At 49.4% G+C, this 22,915-nt stretch overlaps 2 protein-coding genes across 2 annotated transcripts; one reads left to right on the top strand and one right to left on the bottom strand.

Annotated features, from left to right (window-relative positions):
- The first annotated feature begins 247 nt into the window (after window positions 1-247).
- cyfip1 (cytoplasmic FMR1 interacting protein 1) lies at window positions 248-18,682 on the top strand. Its single transcript, XM_037469764.2, has 31 exons — window positions 248-562; window positions 4,607-4,724; window positions 5,080-5,169; window positions 5,441-5,518; window positions 5,700-5,801; window positions 5,880-6,061; window positions 6,498-6,594; window positions 6,993-7,121; window positions 7,201-7,305; window positions 7,669-7,760; window positions 7,967-8,084; window positions 8,406-8,528; window positions 8,634-8,759; window positions 8,846-9,012; window positions 9,206-9,353; window positions 10,157-10,310; window positions 10,581-10,737; window positions 11,258-11,354; window positions 11,683-11,759; window positions 12,184-12,292; window positions 12,379-12,498; window positions 12,617-12,816; window positions 12,923-13,010; window positions 15,859-16,002; window positions 16,241-16,331; window positions 16,426-16,556; window positions 16,645-16,717; window positions 16,846-16,940; window positions 17,384-17,622; window positions 17,718-17,865; window positions 18,157-18,682. The coding sequence occupies exons 2-31, from the start codon at window positions 4,608-4,610 to the stop codon at window positions 18,319-18,321; spliced, it is 3,762 nt and encodes a 1,253-aa protein (XP_037325661.1). The 5' UTR covers window positions 248-562; window position 4,607; the 3' UTR covers window positions 18,322-18,682.
- A 266-nt stretch (window positions 18,683-18,948) lies between these two features.
- On the bottom strand, window positions 18,949-22,306 carry nipa2 (NIPA magnesium transporter 2). The gene is made up of 6 exons (XM_037469768.2): window positions 22,075-22,306; window positions 20,790-20,973; window positions 20,274-20,330; window positions 20,008-20,098; window positions 19,757-19,917; window positions 18,949-19,659 (listed from the first exon to the last, which is right to left on the bottom strand). The coding sequence occupies exons 2-6, from the start codon at window positions 20,926-20,928 to the stop codon at window positions 19,010-19,012; spliced, it is 1,098 nt and encodes a 365-aa protein (XP_037325665.2). The 5' UTR covers window positions 20,929-20,973; window positions 22,075-22,306; the 3' UTR covers window positions 18,949-19,009.
- Between the last annotated feature and the right edge of the window lie 609 nt (window positions 22,307-22,915).

Below are 22,915 nucleotides of genomic sequence, written 5' to 3'. Positions count from 1 at the left end.
ATTAGAAACACGTTGCTGTGTTCCATGTAGTTTCCCACCATGGCCTTGTATTTCACTTTGGGGGAGGTTGTTTTGCCACTACTCACCCTCCATACTACAGTGAATTACACTTCTGCACTTTTGCGGTTTCGGGGAGGCGGTTTTGGCAGCACTCGGCCTCCGTACCTCGGGGCTCTTCCCGTACTGTACATTCCGGTGAGCGTCCCTCCCTCCCTCCCCCCGCGCGCCGCTGGAGGAGCTTTAGCAGCGCAGCTAAACGCCGCGGCAGAGTTTCCTGTTGAGTTTCCCTGTTTGAGGGACAGGAACTCCCAGCTCGGCCTTCCTCCCTCCTCCTCCTCACCCCCCCCCCTCCGCCCATGATAATAACACCCGACACGGAGCAGGAGAAATAGAAGAAGAGAAAAGGATTCCTCCGGACCGACGTTGGAACGAAAACTTCCCAGGATTGACTTCCAAAAAAAATCTGGGCTTCTTCTCGGGCGGAGATCGACGGTCCGGTTCAATGGCGCTTTAGTTTCGCCTCAATACCGCACAAGTTTTTCTCGCTGACCGACAACTCCGGGTGAGTAGAAGTTTCTTTTTTTGGGGGGGGTTGGTGTCTCTCCAGCCACGGTAGTTCGGGAGCGAGTTTTGGGAAAAGGGAGCCTCGTCTCGCGGGGGGTGGGGGGATATTTGTGTAATTAGCCGGAGGTGTGGAGCCGTGTTCCTGGCTCCCAGCAGGCCGCAAACTGAGACGAATCTCAGGCCACCGATACCGCAGGGACACGCTGCTCCCACCACGGCCACACGTTGGAGCGAGTACTCCCGTGTTTTATGACCGTGAAAGTACTACTGCCACAGTATAGAAGTACTGTCTAAATTTTTTTTTTAAAGTTCTGCATCTAAAATGTTAATACTTCAAAGTACTAAAAAGTAAGAGTGGGGCATACTGGGGTTAAGGTGGTTGGTCACTGAGAGGTAAAGTCCCGCCTTTTCCGGTTGGCCACTGTGAGAACTTTTTTTCTGGAATAATATATTGTGTAGTAATCCATAGACTGTAATGGAGAAGTGGGCGTGGTCGTCGTGACGTCAGCGGATTGGTTTGAGGACTGACGTTTTGAAGCCAGGAGTTCAAAGATGTTGCCATCGACGGTCGCCAGGTTCTCTCTCTGTTTGTCGTGCAACCACTGAACAAAGTGATATTTGCCATATTATCCTAAGAGTGATTTATAGACACCATACACGTCTCTGGTAAGAGACCTGTCAATCACAAGGCTGCTCCGCCCTAAAGCATCTCCTGCTTTATGGTCTGTTTGACTCTAAATGGACCATCATTCACTAAATGAACATCATGCTGCATTGAAGAAGACTTGACACTAGGTACTGAGACCATAAACTCATGTTTCCAATGTTTACAAGGGAATAAATCAAGAGAGAAGTAGTAATTTTCTCATAGACTTCTATAGGACCCGAGGAGTCGCCCCCTGCTGGTCACCACACAGAATGCAGCTTTAACTTGTGAACAATTAAGAATGTAAAGTCATCCATCCGTGGGTAATGAAGATGTAGCCACACAAAGACAATGACAATCTAAAATTATGAGGAAGTGGGAATCATTTGTATAGTAAATACATGTACAAGATTATATTGTCACTTAAATGCTGAAACCTCTGGTCCTGAGTCCATAAGGAGTTGGTTTATTCGCCGTTGCACAACTTTTAGTCGGCTACTATCAGTCTTAGCTCAGAGGACACAAGGAAAGGAAGGAAGGAAGGAAGGATGGTGATTATGAGGTCTGATGTTACTGAAAGCTAAACCACATCTGTACTGCTGTCTTTTCATCTGCGGTTGAATTTCATCTTCAAGAACGCTGCTGGTGTATTTTGTTCTGTTGTCTATAAAAGTCCATTTACAGCGTCGCCGTAGAAGCCGATGCAGAAAGCTGTCGATGAAACGCGACTCAGAGCCACGAGGTCCTGTTTGTTGTCTGCTTCATTGTTCTGTTTGGTTCAATGTTGCAGGAACGTTTTGGCTTTGCACACCGCCGGTGGAAACGGCTTTCACACCTCAACAATTTAGAAACTATGACTTACTTCAGGGTATTTTGGAGACTTCCTCCTCAAAGTGTGATCTCGCTTTTGTTATGGCAACGGGGAAATCTGTTTTGATGAGATTTAAACATTGATTGTTTTTGTGCACATCAGAGATCAATATTCTTGTTTTTCAGTATTTTCTGTCTTTTATGCCATACTTTTACTTTGTTTTTTTTTCCCTTCATAAAACACACATCTGAAATGAGATGGAAAAATATACTTTTGGTGACTTTGGTGAATCTAAGCATCTTTTGGCTCAAACTCTTTCAACGAGTCCACAGACTCGAGCCGTCTCCCCTGTTTCTGTGGCAGAACGCACCCGTCCCACCCGCTGCTCATTGCGCAACGTAAGCTGTCCCCAGGCGAGCTAACGGAGCTAACGCTAGCCGTGCCTGAGGACGTCCTCCGTGCTGAGCGTCTGCACGACACACCCAGTTTATTCTGGAGGCCGGTTTAAGCTCCTTACTGCGTAATCACACACAGACGCACATTCACCCTGACGGATAAATTAGCTGCCTTTTCTAATTTGTCTTCTGATAAGAGCAGATGTCTCCACAGGAAGTGTGCAGAAGAAAAACCACCTTGTTCCTCTTATTTTTAGGGTTTCTTAACTTCAGAGTTAACGTTGCTGTCTTTTTTTTTAAAGCCACTTATTGTTTTTTATTTTCTGGTCTCTGAGTCCACGTGTTCCGTCACTTTCAGTTTCTGAGCTGAAGGTCGCTTGTTCCTGTGTGGAAGTTGACGGTGAGTCACGTGACCTCGTATGTGATTCATCCCTCACTCTTTTTTGGGAGGTTTTTGCCACTGAGTTGACTGACTGGCTTGTCCGTTGTGTCGCTTTCTTTTTTGTTGAGTTTGGCAAACGTTCACATAGAAGACTCTTCTCTTCTGACTTCCTTCCCTTTTTGAAAGAAGATCGAGTATTTCACAACTGACTGAATCTATTTTACCTCCTGTACACTTCAATGACTTCCTCCTCCTCCTTTATATATTTTTGGCATTTGATCTGAACTCTTAATACTCACTTACTTTACCCGAGTCTCTTTTCCTAATGCGGACGGGAAGAATATAACAATCGATTTGGACAATTACTCTAATAAATGAATGTAAAAAAAAGCCTTTTTTTTTACCTCTGTTCATCAAAACTGGACAGAAACTAAAAACTCATCAGAACCATCTTTGATTTTCTCATCCACTGTTCCAACGATCACCAGCTGTGATTTGCCTGAATAAAACCCTCAGATTCCCCCGTCTGACGGGATCTTTGGGATTAAAGTTCAGGTCAGTCAGACTAAGAATAAGGCTGTTTGAGTTTTGGTTCCTCTTCATGCTCACACATCCTAAATAACTGTGTGTTGGCCTTTTCTTAAACGGCACATTCCAAAAGTATCAGCTGACTTTTTTTTATTTCTAGAACGGCTTTAAAACATAATACAAGTTTGTTTGTTTTTTTTCTTTTGACTTTTTTAATGTTCCAACGATGCATGACTTCCCACAGAGTTCCGTCTTTTGAAGTGTTTTGGCCTTTCTGTCCGCTAAATCTCATTGATTTCAAGGAAGTGAGATGTTGCCGTAGCAACAGGCCCCTCTCCGATGTCCGAGCTCGCATTAGCCGCTCTGCTCTGTGGTCGGGTGTGTTTTTTTTTTGTTTTTTTTAATACGCAATCGTGGCGGTGATCTTCTTCCTGTTTGAGTAAACAAACGGTCCGAGGAACGAGCTTATTGTAGCGTACCGGGCTGCTCCTGTCACTCCCAAAAGCAGCCGCTGCCGCTTCACTCCCTCCCTGTGGATGTCTGCAGCACCGCAGTCGTAGTTGAAGGTAAATCTGTGACTCTCTCGGAGAGCCTCGGCTTCCATTTTCTCCTGATGTGTGGAAGCCCAATTTCCACATTGATTACGCATTTCAGGTTACTGGGTGAAAGCTGCTGTGAAAACTTCCATCCGCACGCAGCAGGAAGCCGGTGACCTCCTCTGACCTCGGACCCGTGGTCACACGGGGGGACCGCCGGGCCCTTTGTGCTGCTGCTCAGTCGGCGTTGTGGATTTGTTTGAGCGGCCGTCAGTTCTGATCACAGAAGGTTTTTTTTATTTTTTTTATTGTTTGCTGTGTGGTGACATCCAAAAAAGAAAAGCGACCCGTCAGCAGCGTGAGAAGCAAAGCACGGCCGAGCGGATTGATGCACCTGCTTCTCTTTGTCCTGCAGTCAGTGGCATGAAACATCACTGATGCATGATGGGAGCGGCGTGTGGCAGCAGAGATTTATTTATCTGCTCTGACACTTTATTAGTTTAGTGAAAGTTGTCTGAGAGGAGGGGAAAGGTGGCGAGTCATTGGGTGTGATGCCGCACGGCGCTGACCTCGTTGGACGATGCCACAAAGAGGAACCTGAAGCTTCTGTCCACGGCCCGAGGTTCCTCGTCTGCCTCGGTTCCCTGGTTTAATTATTGAAGGTTTTGAGCAATGCCTTCACACTGAACCTATGACGTAAAACTCAATCTGTGAACACATCTTCTGGTCCTCTCTCTCCGGCAGCATGGCGTCCACGGTGACCTTAGAAGATGCCCTCTCCAACGTGGACCTGCTGGAGGAGCTGCCGCTCCCCGACCAGCAGCCCTGCATCGAGCCCCTCCCCTCCTCCGTCATGTTCCAGGTGATTGCGACGACGCTTCTCCTCCTCACCGACACCTTTGTTCGGTTTCTATTCAGCCGTGACTCCTTGTGATGTCCGGTAGTGGACGGAAGACGGGACGGACGTGAAGAAAGTAAAATGATCAATGAATAGACAGGAAGTAGAAGGACTCTCAGACCTCCATTAAGGCTGTCTCCGTGAGATCAATAATGTGATAATAAAGAGCCTTCACAGGAGCAACACGTCATAAAACCCACTTGATGATGATAATAGACCATCGTCTGTTGTGTTATTGTACTTTATGTCTGCCATACGTCATCATTGGATTAGATGTTATTTCCTTCTCGTGTTGTAACCTCTCGTCTTGCCGTCACAGCCCAACTTCAACACCAACTTCGAGGACCGGAATGCGTTCGTCACCGGCATCGCCAGATACATCGAGCAGGCCACGGTCCACTCCAGCATGGTACGGCAGCAGGGCCTGCATCCCTCTTCCCCCCCCCCCCCCCCCCCCCCCCCCCCCCGAACCGCCCTGATCAACTCCGCAGAACTGGGTCGGGGGCTTTGTGCCTTTGTGTCTAATTGGCACTCGGCCTCTGAATCAAGCGGCACTTTGTGTGGAGGCAGAAAAGGAGCAGTGGAGCATGGGAGCTGTGGTCCTCATGTGTGCAGCTCAGTGTCTGCATGTGGTTCCGTGGACGTGGTCTTCTGACCCCTGTTTTTCTTTGTTGAACTAGAACGTGATGTTGGAGGAAGGGCAGGAGTACGCCATCATGCTGTACACCTGGAGGAGCTGCTCACGAGCAATACCACAGGTAGTCACTGGTACCACAGGTAGTCACTGGTACCACAGGTAGTCACTGGTACCACAGGTAATCACTGGTACCACAGGTAGTCACTGGTACCACAGGTAATCACAGGTACCAGAGGTAAATATTGAACCCCCCAGGCTCTCCTTTCACATTTATTCCTCTTTTTTCAAACATTTCTTCTCAGGTGAAATGCAACGAGCAGCCCAACCGAGTGGAGATCTACGAGAAGACGGTGGAGGTTCTGGAGCCAGAAGTCACCAAGCTCATGAACTTCATGTACTTCCAGGTGAGTTACTGTCAGCGGTGAGACTGTTTCACTGCTCCCAGGAAGCTAATCCTCCCTCTTCTCCCCCCACCCCCCCAGCGCACGGCCATCGACCGTTTCTGCGGCGAGGTGCGGCGTCTCTGTCACGCGGAGCGCAGGAAGGACTTTGTCTCGGAGGCGTACCTGCTGACCCTCGGGAAGTTCATCAACATGTTCGCCGTGCTGGACGAGCTGAAGAACATGAAGTGCAGCGTGAAGAACGACCACTCGGCCTACAAACGGTACCCCGCTGAGCGCCGTGCACCTGCACGCGGCGCCCACTAGAGGGCGTCACCCACGCATGCGTTAGTTCACCTCCATTTAGAGCTGGTGGGAGACTACTGACTACTGAGTACTGAGTACTGAGGTACTGCAGCCTCTTGTGGACAGAATAAGTAGAACAACAACAACAAACAGCAGTCTTCACAGATGGTAAAAGTAACTCTTCAGTCATCAGGGATACTACTAATACTATTAGGTGGATTTTCCCTTCTAAAAAAAGCTTCGTGAGGATAATGATATAAATACTTTTCATTTTCTTTGGGATTTAGGCTTAGAATTTATTGAGTTTGTTAGGACTTACATATTGGGTCAATGTCTATGAAATATTCATTTTTTTTCCATTTCAGTCTGTGAATGATGGAAATTAAAAAAAACAACTTGGTTTCCTTCTTTCAGAGCGGCTCAGTTCCTCAGAAAGATGTCGGAGCCTTCGTCCATCCAGGAGTCTCAGAACCTGTCCATGTTCCTGGCAAACCACAACAAGATCACGCAGGTTGGTCACATGATCTCCGTTCGGGTCATTCAAGGATCCAAGATGAGCTTTAATCTGCCACAGATGGTGACATTTGTTTGAACTTTGAACCAATGATTGACAAATGTCTAAAAACTGCCATGATTTATGCGTACATTTATATGTATTTGTATTTATGTACTATTTTACTATCAAATACACAAATCATTTCAATGACTTTAAAGTTTATCACAATTAGGAAAAACACACTTGCTATAATGTCTTTGCCGTAGCACAGAACAAATGATTAAAGACATCCTGAGGGATTTACAGATTTAATCACAAGGGACGTTTATGGTGAAAGGTCATGAAAAAACATGTCTTTTATATTGAAAAAAAAAAAAAGTAATTGTGATTCAACACGAGTCGGTTGCGTGCAGTCTCTGCAGCAGCAGCTGGAGGTGATCAACGGATACGACGAGCTGCTGGCCGACATCGTCAACCTTTGCGTCGACTACTACGAGAACAAGATGTACCTCACTCCCAACGAGAAGCACATGCTGCTCAAAGTAAGCCCCTCCTCTCTGGGCGCTGGTCGCCTTCGAGGTCGGCGTGCACGTAACCCCCTCTGATCCCACCTTTCACCAGGTGATGGGGTTCGGCTTGTACCTCATGGACGGAAACAGCAGCAACATCTACAAACTCGACGCCAAGAAGAGGATCAACCTCACCAAGATTGACAAGTTTTTCAAGGTATTGACGAGACTCGGAACCGGGTCCGGTTCAGTGACCTTATGATGCCCTCAGGCTCTGCTCAAGTTTTTATGTTCCGTACATATGAAATGGATATTAGAGATTAATGATAAGCCATTAAACTTCCTAAAACTTGCTCTACACATCATTCAAACTGTCAATGACAATAAGTCCAGTTTGTACCTCGGTTCAATTCTCTTTTTTATGCAGATAAACGTAAAAGGTCAAAGATATTTTCTACATATTGAACTTTTATAAGGGAAGGTTATTTTTGCGCCTCGTCTTCCTTTTGTTGTGACCTGTGAGCGTGAAGCAGGTCGATCCGCACGGCGCTGACCCGTGTGTTGGATTCCTCGTTCTCAGCAGCTGCAGGTGGTCCCTCTGTTCGGTGACATGCAGATCGAGCTGTCCCGCTACATCAAGACCAGCGCTCACTTCGAGGAGAACAAATCCAGGTAAGGGGCGGGGACACAGATTTGGTCATTGTTAAATGAAATAATTAGTAATCAGGAGCCAGTGTGGGGAATTGTTTTATTTGTATGTAAGTTGAAGTTTTAAAGTACTTCTTCTTCTTCTCTGTAAACCCCGGAGTGCTTTCCTTTCTCTCTGGTGGTTCGTCTTCTGCAATGAGAGTCCTTCCACTGTCTCTCCGACCCTGCAGGTGGACGTGCACGTCCATATCCAGCAGCCCCCAGTACAACATCTGCGAGCAGATGCTCCAGATCCGTGACGATCACATGCGCTTCATCTCGGAGCTGGCCCGCTACAGCAACAGTGAGGTGAGCGTGACCACCCTCGGTGCTCTTGAGGGACGGATGGGAGGTTCTTCTGCTTCACTGCAGGAGATGGACGAGCTCTGTGTGGTCATCAAACGTCTCAGCGGGCTTCCGACACATGTCTATGTCACATTTGAGTTTGGTTTGGTTGTGACCCGAAAGAAAATGTGGAGAATCATCACATTCGCTGCAGTTACATTTCACTCATTAAGTCTAATTTCCTTTTTACACTCTGCAAGCTCTTCTCTCTCTCTCTCTCCCTCTCCTGTGCTGAGAGTAAGTCACGGATTGTGTGTGTGTGTTTTGACGTTGACGTGTTTTTAGGTGGTGACCGGATCGGGGCGCCAGGAGGCCCAGAAGACGGACTCTGAGTACAGGAAGCTGTTCGACTTGTCGCTGCAGGGCATCCAGCTGCTGTCCCAGTGGAGCGCTCACGTCATGGAAGTGGTGAGGAAGAAAAACACTTTAAAAGCATAAGTCAGGAGACACTGTGGAGGAAGCATCTTGGGGATCTTCTTGGTGTTCTTTTTAAAATCCCCTCCCCCCCCCCAGTACTCCTGGAAACTGGTTCATCCGACCGACAAATACTCCAACAAGGAGTGTCCCGACAACGCCGAGGAGTACGAGAGAGCCACCAGATACAACTACACCAGCGAGGAGAAGTTCGCCCTGGTGGAGGTCAGTGACGGCGCCGCTTCGCTCTCCGTCATTCGCTCCGAAACCGCCCCGGTTCGCCCCGGGTTAAACGCGGCGCTGTCTTGCAGGTGATGGCGATGATAAAGGGCCTGCAGGTGCTGATGGGACGCATGGAGAGCGTGTTCAACCACGCCATCCGCCACACCATCTACTCGGCTCTGCAGGACTTCGCTCAGGTGACGCTGCGCGACCCGCTGCGACAGGCCATCAAGAAGAAGAAGAACGTCATCCAGAGGTAGGAAGGGGCGGCGCGTTGGGGATTGAGTGACGTCTCGTGGTGAAGTTGCAGAATGCGAGCAGCAACATCAGCTCAAGCTGTGTTGGAGAGAACTATGGTGGCGCTTTTTAGGGGGAGGGCATTTAATGGAAGTTACTTTTACCGATGCTCCTCTGCAGCAGTAAACCGTCTCTGTGACTTCACTCTGCAGCGTCCTCCAGGCCATCCGGAAGACGGTGTGCGACTGGGAGGCCGGCCGGGAGCCGCACAACGACCCGGCGCTCCGCGGCGAGAAAGATCCAAAGGGCGGCTTTGACATCACTGTCCCGCGGCGAGCTGTCGGCCCCTCCAGCACGCAGGTCTCTGCTCGCCAGGCGGCGCTCAGACCCGCCTCATAACGGGGACGCTATAAATCAACCATCACAATGACCGGGAGCAATTTGATGTCCTCTTTAAACTCGTGTCTCATGTTCATGAACCACTTTATTTTAAGTATTTAATGCGTCGTATAGAAACAAAGGTTAAATTTCCTTTTAAAGGCAGCTGAAAGTCAACTTTAATGACACTCCTGTAGCTCCCAGGGGCTCCTTTTGTTATCAGCATCTCGTAAATTGCATAAAGCGCACAGATTTATCAGATTAGAGCTCCGTTACAAGAACTAATCTGTATTCCAGGTGCAGAGCTGTGAAGCTAACCGGTCACGCCTGCGTTTCGTCCCCCTGAAGCAGCAGACGGAGGTCATGAAAGCGGGTCAGAGCGTGTTGCTCTGTGCGTGTGAGCGAGGAAAGGAAAGATTTGATGTGATGCAAAGACCACAAAAAGGGAGAAACGCCTCCATCGTATTCAATGCGTTTTTATTGGCGAAATCAGAAGTCAGCATTGAAAGGGCGTGTGATGAGTCCAGTCCAACAGGAAGTCGTCATCCCAATAGGAGGCCAATAGGTTTCTTCTTCTCACACCACAAGGCTGAAGGAGGACTGGTGTCCCAGTGAGGACATCTGGTCCTCTCACCTTAGACTCTTATTAAGAGTCACCAGAGAGGTGTTCATGACCTGGTCATGGTCATGGAGCCCGTAGAGTCTCGTTAAGGTTAAAACAGAAGAGGCCCTGGATATGATTTCCCTCCAGTGACTCACCCGCCGCGTCCTCCCCGTCCCTGCAGCTCTACATGGTGAGGACCATGCTGGAGTCTCTCGTCGCAGACAAGAGCGGCTCCAAGAAGACTCTGCGCAGCGGCCTGGAAGGACCCACCATCCTGGACATCGAGAGGTTCCACCGCGAGTCCTTCTTCTACACACACCTGCTGAACTTCAGTGGTGAGCAGCCCAGACGCGTTCGAGACAACGAGTGGGGAGCTGGCGCCGTTAGCAGCACCGCTAACGGCTAACGCTAACAGGCGGAGCATCACTTTGGTGTCATTGATGTAATCTCTTATGAACTTAACGTGTAATAATAAGTAAATGATTTGCCTGGAATAGGAACCCTTTGCTCTTTGTCCGACTGGAATCATGATATGAAATGTTTTGCATAGTGGCACACCTCACCAGAGGAATCCTTCCTCCTCCTCCTCCTCCTCCTCATTGCAGAGACCTTGCAGCAGTGTTGCGATCTCTCTCAGCTCTGGTTCAGGGAGTTCTTCCTGGAGCTCACGATGGGCCGCAGGATCCAGTTCCCCATCGAGATGTCCATGCCCTGGATCCTCACGGACCACATCCTGGAGACCAAGGAGGCCTCCATGATGGAGTGAGTGTGACTGTGTTGGAGCACGTTAAGAAGCATCGAGTTTGTTGGGTTGCTGGAATGCGGCCATCGGCCCACAATGTGAGAGAGAAGCAGAGTCATCTGTGCAGGTCGCTGTTGATGGTCAAGGGGGGGGGGGGGGGGGGGGACTGCCATTAAATGTTTGTTTCTTTTTAATTCTCATTTCATTATAGGACCCGGGGTCAATATTCTAGAAAGTAGGATTAACTGTAAATGTCATGTGAGTTTTGAGTCTTTCCTGCAGGATTATGTTGCTAATAGCCAGGCCGGTTTAACATGAACCATTAAGCACATCAACCGGCATGGATCATAAGTGCTTTTTATTCTTCAACTGGTCGACCCCTCCCCCAAAAGAGTGTTTAATCCAACCATTACAACACATTTGAATAAATATATACATAGATATGTACCAGTCAAACATTTGGACACACTTTCTCATTCAATTGAATTAGAAACGCTAATGAATAGCGGATTCTTGTTCTTTTTTTCTCTTTTTTTTCAGGTATGTGTTGTATCCTCTGGATCTGTACAACGACAGCGCCCACTACGCTCTCACCAAGTTCAAGAAGCAGTTCCTGTACGATGAAATAGAAGCTGAGGTAATTCTACCCAAAGCAAACCTGAGGACGTCTGCTTCTTCCCACTGAAGCGGCGTGTTGAATCCATCCGTCTGACTCAGGCTGTGACATCACAGGAGGATTCCACGCGTTTTACCACTGCTGTCCTCCCAGACCCTTAATGTCCCATTAAACCACCGCGTTATTAAATAATTATACTATTAAATCGGACTTGACCTCTAAATTTAAAGAAAAAAATCAGAGTAATTCTTCTGATAATCTGAGAGTTAATGAATATTCTGTTAAAACATGTACATGGTTCCTTGGTGGTCACGGATTTAAACGATCTGAACCTCTTCTGTTGTTTCAGGTGAACTTGTGCTTCGATCAGTTCGTCTACAAGCTGGCGGATCAGATCTTTGTGTACTACAAGATTCTAGCAGGAAGGTGCGTGGAAAGATTCATGAATTGTGTATATATTTATTTATAATACATTAATAATACACACAATACATACATGCATACGTCTCCTGCCGCTTCAAGTTCAAGTAGTCACCGGAAACGTAACGCCTTTCAAAATAAAAGTCATCAAAAACGTGCCTGTAGTAGAAAACGGAAGCCGTGAGTAATGTCGGGTTTTCGTCTTTCCGCATGTGACACAGTGGCAGAAAAAAATCACAAAGTTGCAATACTTCATCAGAAATGTTTTATTCTACACGTCTCATTTAAAACGCCGCAAATAAACCGCTTTTATTAAAGAGTCATGTGACTCGACACGGAGCCGCTAGGAGAGATTCTAGACCTAAAGACCCCGTCCAGTGACCCGCCTCCTTCTCGCCTCCTTCTCGCCTCCTTCTCGCCTCCTCTCTAGTCTCCTGCTCGACAAACGCCTGAGAGCCGACTGCAAGAACCAAGGCGCCAACATCCCGTGGCCGTCCTCCAACCGCTACGAGACGCTGCTGAAGCAGCGCCACGTCCAGGTGAGCCGCGCGGCGAGTCCCCCCCGCTCCTCCCCCCGCCCACCCCCTGCATCCCCAGCTCCTCACTGACGCGCTGTGCTTCGCAGCTCCTGGGCCGCTCCATCGACCTGAACAGGCTCATCACGCAGAGGATTTCCGCCGCCCTCTACAAGTCTCTGGAGCTCGCCATCAATCGCTTTGAGAGCGAGGACCTCACGTCCATCATGGTGCGTCGTCGCGTTTCAATCCTTCTGCAGCGATGAGACGGTCGTGGCCTGTTTGACATTGTGTGTGTGTGTGTGTGTGTGTGTGTGTGTGTGTGTGTGTGTGTTTGTGGTTCAAAAGGAGCTGGAAGGCCTCCTGGACATCAACCGCATGACTCACAAGCTCCTCAGTAAGTTCCTGACGCTGGACAGCATGGACGCCATGTTCCGCGAGGCCAACCACAACGTGTCGGCGCCCTACGGCCGGATCACGCTGCACGTCTTCTGGGAGCTCAACTACGACTTCCTGCCCAACTACTGCTACAACGGCTCCACCAACAGGTGCGACGCCAAAGCTGCTCCGCCCCCAAGACCCCCCTCCCCCCCTCCCTGGAGAGTCTCCTTTCACTCCTGACGGACCTCTGCCCCCCCCCCCCCCCCCCCTCAGGTTCGTGCGCACCGTGCTGCCGTTCTCTCAGGAGTTCCAGAGGGACAAGCCACCCAACGCCCAGCCGCAGTACCTGTACGGGTCAAAGGTCAGAACTCTCCTTCCTCACGGGGTTCTGTCGGGGTTTTAAAATGTTCTGATCGGGGCAAAAAATATAAACATCTAATTCTGTACACTTTCAGTCGGGCAAAATGGAAAGTCGGATGTTTTTGGTGAAGAAATATTTTGTTGACCTTTATTAATTGTTACTAAAAATACATCTGTGGGAACTCGTCACGGTGGGAATATTAATGATTTATTAGAAACAAGGTAAATGGGAATAAAGCGTCTTTCACGGGCAAATAGTAACAGATTATTGGGTGAATCTTTGCTGCAGTTTAAGGACTTTTATGTTGAAACATCTGGATCGACGCTGTAAAACGTGGTTCTTGGGAAAACGTTTTGATTTCTTCTTGACAAAGGGAGAAAAAATAATAATGAAATGATGAATCTGCTGCCGTGATGTCTGTCGGCATCAGCGCGTCTGTAGAATATCGGATCCAGCAGCACGGATTAGTGTCCGGTTTCTCCTCCTCCTCCTCCACACCTTCGCGTCTGCGTGGCGTTCCATCGGCGGATTAGAAGGAACCCGCTCAGGGGGCGGAGCAATGCTTCGATGACCTCAATCCCGTGGAATCGCGGCGGCTGGTTTCCAGGCGGCTCAGCGCCCTCATCTCGTGCTCCTGGGCGCCGCCGCCGCGGCCCCCCGTCTGCGCCGAGAGGAGGCGGTGCGCCGGCTGCAGGGCGCCGCCGTCCTCGCTGGGCCGCCGCGTGGCGTACGGCCCCCGTATGAACCCCGCGCCGGGGGGCCAGGAGGCGCGCAGGCACCCCCACAGCAGGATGCCGGCGATGACCAGCAGCAGCGCGCAGCAGGTCAGCCACACCCCCACGGCCAGCTCCCAGCCCGCCCGCTCGTGGGCCTCGCCGCTGTCGCCCGGCGTGCTGAACATCTGGCACTGGTCTCGCACCGGATTGGCCGCCTGGCACGTGACGCACAGGAAGTAGGCGGTCTGGGGCAGCAGGTTGGCCAGGTGCGCGCTGGTCTGGCTGACGGGGATGCGCTCCTCGTGCAGGAAGCTCTTGCGCTTGTAGCCCTTCATCAGGCTGTTCCAGTTGGGGTCGTACATGACGCTGTAGAAGGTGTCCAGGCAGCCGGGGGACGGCGGCCAGCTCACCCGGGCCGAGGTGGCGGACACGTTGTAGACCGCGACCCCCATTGGGGGGGGGGGGGGGAGAGGAGAGGGGGGGCCCGATGTGTCCCCGCGGCGTGAACCTGGGGAGGAATTACATCAATAAGAGAATGTTCTACTTGTTGTGTTTAACATCTCAATGGAGGAGGAATTGGGTTTTTGTAGCTCTGGCTGAGAGCATATTAAATATATTTAGCTTGTTAAAGCAGCAGTGGTCGAACCCACCACACCGTCGGGTCCCTAAAGGGGGGGGGGGGGTGGCATTTTCCTCGGCCCCCACAGCCGCGGGTTAAAGGGAAAGGAAGATAATAATTATCCCGCCATGCGGATAATCCGAGCAGGAGGAACCGCGCAGATGTTCAGCGTAACGACATCATGCGGCTCATCCGTCACCTGCTCCGAGACGGGTGGTGTTCTGACAAAAAAGTGATAAAACTTTCTGATCGAACTGTCCAGATGGAAGATTTAAGGCAGATCCAAAGTCTTTAAATACACATTTTTACACGCTCATAAATTTCCTTCCTTCACAGATGTTTCCGATTCGGTAAAAAAAGCTTTTTTTTTCCCTGAGTGGTCCATTCAGACGTGTGACTTACCGGAGGAACCGAGTCGGTCCAGAGAATCTGCTGCTGCGGGACACGGGTCCGTGCGTCCGTCTCGGTCTCCGCTGCGGGACACAGATTGTTCTGTCTTTGTCTCGGCTGCCTCACTAGAGGACGTAGCTGGATTAGAGCAGCAGAGGGAGGGGGGGGGAGGGAGGGAGGGGGGGGAAGCTGAAATCTGTCGCTGAGGATTTGAAAATGACAGTAAACGTCCAAATGGGTCATTATGATTAAAAATAAATATATAAATAAACCTTTGGCATAGTAAGATTTTCAATTATAGTTTTGAGTGTGTTGTAAAGATGGATCTTGAATTCATTTATATGAATATTTATCTAACTAGAAAATGCATAAATATAATATTCATTTTTAGATTTTAATAGTAAAAATAAATAACAAAATAAATCAAATGTATATTAATATCTAAAAGATTGCTCAGACAAAACTGCAAAACAATGAAATTTACATTCAGATTTTTTTCCCAAATTAAAACCTCTTTTATTTATTTGAAAACCTTTTTATTTTACCAAGAAAGTTACATTGATATTAAAAATTAAACATGGGCACGATTTGAATAAAACGTCTAATTGAACATTTGTTGCATCCGATCGTCTCGGGACCAGCTGGTTTGACCGTCTGTCCCTTTGTGTCTCTGAACAGCAGCTGATGTGTTTGTTTCAGGATGCTCATGCTTCCCAGAGGATGACCCCCCCCCCCCCCCCCCCCCCCCCGCCCGTTTGCAAGTAAACAAAATCCGACAGCTGGGAGCGTCTCTCCACTGCGGACGAAGGCCTTTGGTTTCACGTCCCATAATCCAACAGGCCGGTTGCCCTAAAACTCCGACCCGAGCCCTAAACAGTTCATTACTCTTCTAATCTGCACTGAAGCTGCTTCCTCCGGTAAATCTGAAGGGGAAACATCTGCAGCGCCTCCTGGTGGCTGCTGATGTGGTTGTAGCGTCAAACTCTGAAAGGTTATTGAGAAAATGTCGGAGTATCAACAATTCACTGAGGAATAAACCAAAGGAAACAATCATTTGGATCGTTGTGAAAGTGCTGCTCCCTTCCTGATGCATCATCATCATCCTCCTCTCGCCTCCATGCAGACCTTGAACCTGGCGTACAGCAGCATATTCAGCACCTACAGGAACTTTGTGGGCCCCCCCCACATCAAGGTCATGTGCCGCCTGCTGGGCTACCAGGGCATCGCCGTGGTGATGGAGGAGCTGCTGAAGGTGGTCAAAAGCCTGGTGAGTTATTGCAGTGAGGCGGGTGGATGGAAGAGCAATAGATTTCTTTGCAAGGGTCCTTGAACACATCGTTTGTGAATTGTGATATTTAACTTTCTTCTTAAATTTGTAACCTTTAAAAAACCCACAAAATTCTGAGCTCTTCAGATTTAAACCAGCGTCTCTTGATGATGATTTCTATTATTATTATTATTATTATTATTATTGCTCACTGGTCTCTGTCTCGCCTGCACTGCAGCTCCAGGGAACCATCATGCAGTACGTGAAGACCCTGATGGAGGTGATGCCCAAGATCTGCAGGCTCCCCCGCCACGAGTACGGCTCCCCAGGTGACCCAGCTGCTCCCGAGCCGCCTGTTCAGTACTTTGATTCCCGTCTCCTGACTCTGACTCTGAGAGGACATGTTGCGCTTTGTGCCTCCAGGTATCCTGGAGTTCTTTCACCACCAGCTGAAGGACATCGTGGAGTACGCCGAGCTGAAGACGGTGTGCTTCCAGAACCTGAGGGAGGTGGGCAACGCCATGCTGTTCTGTCTGCTGAGCGAGCAGAGCCTGGTACGCTCCCCCCCCCCCCCCCAACGCCACCTTCCCTTTAGCGCCGCGCCATGGCGTCTGAACCGTGTGGTCTCCCTCCTTCTCCCAGTCGCAGGAAGAAGTCTGTGACCTGCTGCACGCCGCCCCGTTCCAGAACATCCTTCCCAGAGTCCACGTCAAAGGTGAACACGGGGGAGGAGGCGGCTCAGTGTGAATATGGGAGGGGGGGACGGGCTACCTCGGGGTTTGGTTTCGCCGACGGCGACAATGAAAGCGTTTTGATGTCACGTCCTCTCCTCACTGTGTGCAGAGGGGGAGCGACTGGACGCCAAGATGAAGCGCCTGGAGGCCAAATACACCGCCCTGCACCTGGTCCCTCTGATAGAGCGCCTTGGTACTCCTCAGGTACCTGAAACCCCCCCACAGGAAGGGGCCATGGTCCTCAGCCATGTGGGCCTCCAGTTTAGCATTTTAGCTGTTGCCATCTTGTTTTTTGTTTTGTTTCTGCATTATTCATTTCTTTGTTTTCTTTGTTTCTGCATTAGAATTAACATTTTTTTTAGACAACTAAAATGTAAAAATAAACTCTAATCAAGTGAAAACACGGTTCAACATGAGACCTGTCAATCACTGTGTAGCCCCGCCCTAAACCCTGCCCCACTTTTGACTCTAAATGAACATCATGCTGCTTTGAAGAAGACTTGAAACTAGAGACTGAGACCATGAACCCATGTTTACTGAGGGTCATGTTCTCATAGACGTCTATGGGACAGAGGAGTCGCCCCCTGCTGGTCACCACACAGAATGCAGCTCTTTTAATTTTGTCTCCCGCCCCACTTTCCTTTCAGCAAATCGCCATCGCTCGCGAGGGCGACCTTCTGACCAAAGAGAGGCTGTGCTGCGGCCTGTCCATGTTCGAGGTCATCCTCACGCGCGTGCGAGGCTTCCTGGACGACCCCATCTGGCGGGGCCCGTTGCCCAGCAACGGCGTGATGCACGTGGACGAGTGTGTGGAGTTCCACCGTCTGTGGAGCGCCATGCAGTTTGTGTACTGCATCCCGGTGGGAACCCATGAGTTCACCGTGGAGTGAGTGAACCAGTACACACACACACACACACACAGCACTTCCGACAGAGCGGCGTCTTGACCCCCCCCCCCACGAACCCGTCCCGTCCCCTCAGGCAGTGCTTCGGAGACGGCCTCCACTGGGCCGGCTGCATGATCATCTCCCTGCTGGGTCAGCACCGGCGCTTCGACATCCTGGACTTCAGCTACCACCTCCTGAAGGTGCAGAAACACGACGGCAAGGACGAGGTCATCAAGAGCGTGGTGAGCGGGCCGAAACCCATCCAGTAGATTTGGATCATAACTTCCAAGTGCTTATTCATTTTCTTGATATTACAGTTGGTCACAGCCTTAAATGGGAATGAAGCCACATCAAAGTATCTGATCTATTTCATTCGTGCCATTTACATGGATTTGCTCCATGTTAAACCTGTAAATAATAAAGGGCTTTGAGTGTCTTCACTTATTAAAGAACCCGACGTCCCAGTTTCCAAGAATGTCCACCAGCAGGACATAAAGATCTAAATAATACATCGTCACTTTGTTTCCTTTCAGCCCCTGAAGAAGATGGTCGACAGAATCCGCAAATTCCAAATCCTCAACAACGAGATCTTCGCCATCCTGAACAAGTACCTGAAGTCCGGAGACGGCGAGAACATGCCGGTGGAGCACGTCCGGTGCTTCCAGCCTCCGATCCACCAGTCGCTCGCCAGCAGCTGAGGACCCCAACGCCCCCCCCCCCCCCCCGCTCCATTATTCCTTTTTGTATTCACACGTGCCTTATCAGAAATGGGTTTATGGTTTTATACTGGCAGAGAGCTCCAGATGAGTTTTATCAGACGAGTATTTGCAGTGGTGGAATTATATCAAGAGGTGGAGGGAATCATTTTCTATGCATGCTAAACATTTTACAGGAAAAAGTAACAATCTGTAAAGCATTTATTCACTGTGCCTTATTTTAATCATTTTAATTCAATAAATATGTAACAAATCTGTTGGTTCACCTCGAGTTTTTAGTGTTTTTGCTACAAAAGAAAAGTTCAGAGCGACGTCCAACAAATGTTTTTTTTTTTTTTTACTTTCAAGTATCACGAAAAATCAAAGCATGGTGTCAGGTGGACCTGACTGAATATATATTAAACCCTTCATTGTTGATAGAAAGTAATCAGTGCATGAATATGTAGATATAACAAAACATTTCTTTAAAAAAAAACAACTCGTATTTACAGCGCTACGGAGGAATTAAGTTCCAACTGATGACCGGTCAGTCTGAGAGAAGTAAGGCAAATCAAAACGTTAATTACAATCCGCTGGTCCGTCCCCAGCCCCGCCCCCCCCCCCCCCCGCCCCCACACAGTTGATTGTCAAAACGTAGCCTCAGCAGGCAGCTTAAAAACAAAACAACTCCTCAATGATCACACAAAGTCATGGCCCCGTTCCTCCTGGAGACGCTTTCGAAAGGCGGACCCGTCTCCATGTCCTCGGGGGACTCGCCGCGCAGCAGGTCGTAGTGGGACGCCGTGCCGTTGGCGGCGGCGGCGGCGGGGGACGCCCGCTCCTCCTTCCTCATGGACACGGCGAGGGACGCCAGGCTGACGCTGACGTCCTTGAAGGCGTGCAGCAGGAAGATGCCCACGATGATGGTGAGGAAGCCGCTGAGCGTGCCGATCACGTCGCCGGCGCCCATGTGACCCCACTCCTTGAACAGGATGGCGGAGCAGCTGAGCACGGACGTGGTGAAGAACACGTAGTAGATGGGCGTCACCAGCGAGGTGTTGAATATGTCCAGGGCCTTGTTCAGGTAGTTGATCTGCGTGCTCACGCACGCCACCAGGCCCAGAAGCAGGATCCACGCCAGCGGGTTGCTCGCCACGCTGTGGCCGGCGACCGCCTCCTTGATGGCGATGCCCAGCCCCTTGACGCAGGACACCGAGAGGGCGCCGATCACCGAGCAGATGGTGATGTAGACCAGGATGTTGGTCTGACCGTGGCGGGGAGCCACCACGAAGATGAAGATGAGCGCCACGATGATGACCAGGGTGGCGAAGACGAAGAACCCTGAGGGGGGGGGGGGGGGGGGAGAAAGCGGAGGAGCGTTCAAGGGCTTGGTCTCCACGGTTACCGGTTAAGGCGGCGCCGGGGCCCGGCTCCTCACCCGGGTCGACCAGCTTCTCGGCCATGTGCTCCAGGCTGCTGATCTCCTCCTCCTTGGGCGCGTGGATCACCATGGTGGTGGAGCCCAGGATGCTGAGCAGGCAGCCCAGCTTCCCGTGCAGGTTCAACCGCTCCGTCAGGAAGTGCGAGGACAGCACGGCGCTGCGGCGGGCAACGGACGGCTTGTTAACCAAAACGAAAGGTAAAAGGGGGGGAGGGGGGGTCCCCGAGCGAGAGGAGAGTTCGACGTACCTGACCAGCACGCTGAGCGCTCCCAGCGGGGTCACCAGGGTCGCCGGAGCAAAGGCGTACGCCGCGAAGTTGGCCGCTTCACCGGCTCCCACTGTGAAGGGGGAGGGGAGGGGGGGGGGGGGGTCAACATTGAGATCAGGGCAAAGTACACAGCGGAGGCGCCTCCAATGCAAACATGGGTTTGGTTTATCTGCAGCTCAAAAGGCATCCGGGAGTCTTAAAGATAAAGTCACGTGATGTTTAGATGAAGCACAGAGGTTACTTACTGGACAGTAAACCAGCCCACCAGAGCCATTCCTTCAGATATGCATGGCCGCCTTGGCCTGGAGAGCAAGAGACAAAACAAATATTTAACCACACCTGATTTAACTCATTTGAATAACACGCAAACAGCTGATCTATGTAAACAAGACGCTGCCCTGTAGGTCGGCTCAACGTTAAAAATCTTACTAGTAAACTATGCAGAACTGTCTTGAACAAAAAAAAAATACTTTTAATAAAAACCATACTGCAAGACCATTCATTTGTATATTCTAACGCTGTCAAATCAGAGTTTATTACATTCGACGGATCCATAAAACCCAGTTTCATTATAAAGAATCACAGAAAAGCACCACTTGGTCTCTTGATCACGGGAGTTAAGCATACAGGACGAGTGGTTATTCCACACCCAGCATAACAACCACGTTCGACGCCACCGGCCTGAGATCATTATCAGCTGACTCGTGTTGCACAAGGGCAGCAGGGCGCGCCGGAGCTCAGGTGGGTGCGATGTGGCTCACCTGCCCGCATGGAGCCCTTCCTGGCCAGCCGCAGGAGTCCCTTCTTCTTGAGGATGAAGCTGCCCCCGATGAAGATGCTGGAGCTGACGGCCAACCCCAGGCCCAGGTAGAAGTCGTACTTGCCCCTGTCCTGACCCATGGCGAGGCCGGCTGCGCTTGTCGTGGTCACTCACACTCCGGGCGCCTGAGAAGGAGACGGCGTTCACAAAAGATTCGATCGGCCAGGGAGAGGAACGCCACGATTTAACGCGTTGGAGGAAACCAGCACGATGAGGCAACGCAGAAATACGAACATGAGAATGCAGGGTGTGACACACCTGGGAGGTTACAGCGCTTTTCACATAAAGGAAAGGTGGAAAACCGGAACAGAACAGAATGGAGAATAACGTCTTAAGAAGAATACAATTAAAATAGAAACGCATAAAAAGTAGAATAAAAAAGGATTTAGTTCTATAACTCTCCTCATGCGAGGTGGAAAATAAAAATTAAAAATCAAATGTAATACATTAAACGGAAAAGGTCACCCATGTCAAAATACAAATTAAATTAAAAACACATTAAAAATAACACACTTGGTATTAAACTATTAATTTGATCAACTATAATGAAAACTCCTTAAGGAAATAACACCTGCTTAATCATAAAAATAGAAGATACAATAAAATGAGAATGGGTAAAACTCATGATATAAAAGATGGAAAATAACACCCACTTTAAAATGAAAAAGGAGGAAAAAATAAAAATAAGATTTTTTTTAAAGGTATAAATTTGAATATGCAAACAAATCCCACTCGGTGATAATTACACAGTGAATAAATAAATAAATAAATATATATACATATATATTAAATGTAGCTGGAAACGTTGGGGCTACTTAAACGTTAAAGGGTTACGTTTTGAAGCTTTCGTTGTAAGCGTGTTTAGCTCCAGGAGCTACATCGCTAATTAGTTCCGTAGCTCTGGGGCGTAATTGACGAGCAAACCCGATCGGATTTGGCCGCTGGGAACTTCCGATAAACCCGCAGCAGACCTCCCAGTTTGTTGACTAACCGACCGGTGCACGTCAGCACTCGCTCCCCGGGGAAAGCAGCACCGCGGCGGCTCCACCGCGGCACAATGTGGATCACCCCGGGAGCTTTTCGACTGCGAGGGTGTACCCTCGTTAGCCGCGTTAGCCCGACGGCTAGCTGGGTGGCTAGCCGAGTCAGTTGGCGTAAAAACGTGGAGAATGCGAGCCCCGGTCGGGTTTCCCGGGTTCGGGGCGTCACGCCGCGGAGTCTAATACCTGTTCGAGAGGTGGCGGTCGGCTCCACCGACGAGAACAAACGCGTTAGCCGCTAGATGTTAGCCAACGGCTAGCCTACTTCCGGGTTCCGTGGCTAACCATCGCATAGCTGCCGCTCCGTCCGCTCCAACGACTGCCGCACTGCGAGCTTCTCCTCGCGCTTATCAGCGGAGCGGTGGCCGCTGAGCCGGAGCAGCGCTCCGCAGGTTCGCGTCCACAGCCACGCAGGTAATCCACACCGGAAGTGAAGACGGAGGCGGCTGCGGTTACTCAACGATAAAGCTGTCACCTCATCAAGAATAAATGAGTTTGAATGAGTTTGAAAACATTCATATATTTCTGTTTTGATATTACATTTCGTTTTAAAATCTAGAAAGAAGAAAATACTGTCAGTAATATTCCAATATCACTTTTTTGACATTGCATTTAGGAGTTAATTACATTTTTGTTCATTTACTACTCAGTTGTTACTTTTATGTTTATCTTAGTGTTGGTATTACTTTGTATTTAATACTCTGGTGAGTTTTATTTGTATGTTTTCATTTCAGATGTTCTTTGTTGAGGATTAAACGATTCTGACTAATAGTAGGAATTCTGTTAACGTGTTTATAATAAAGAAAAGAATCACATTTTGGGCGGTTTTATATGTATAAGTTTATATTCGCTGTGGGTGGCATGAAACGTGGTTGACTCCTTGTTACCAGGCGCCGTGTACACACACTAAAAAGAGGCCGCTTCTGAAGTTACACTGAATTATTCAAGCAAACACTGAATAAGTAAAAGTGTGTGTGAATCTACACTGAGGAGAAAAGGGCCTGAAGGAAAGTAAAAAACATTTATT

The sequence above is a fragment of the Pungitius pungitius genome, chromosome 7 (genome assembly GCF_949316345.1).
Source record: "Pungitius pungitius chromosome 7, fPunPun2.1, whole genome shotgun sequence".
NCBI lineage: Eukaryota > Metazoa > Chordata > Actinopteri > Perciformes > Gasterosteidae > Pungitius > Pungitius pungitius.
This window is presented reverse-complemented; position numbering and strand designations above follow the sequence as displayed.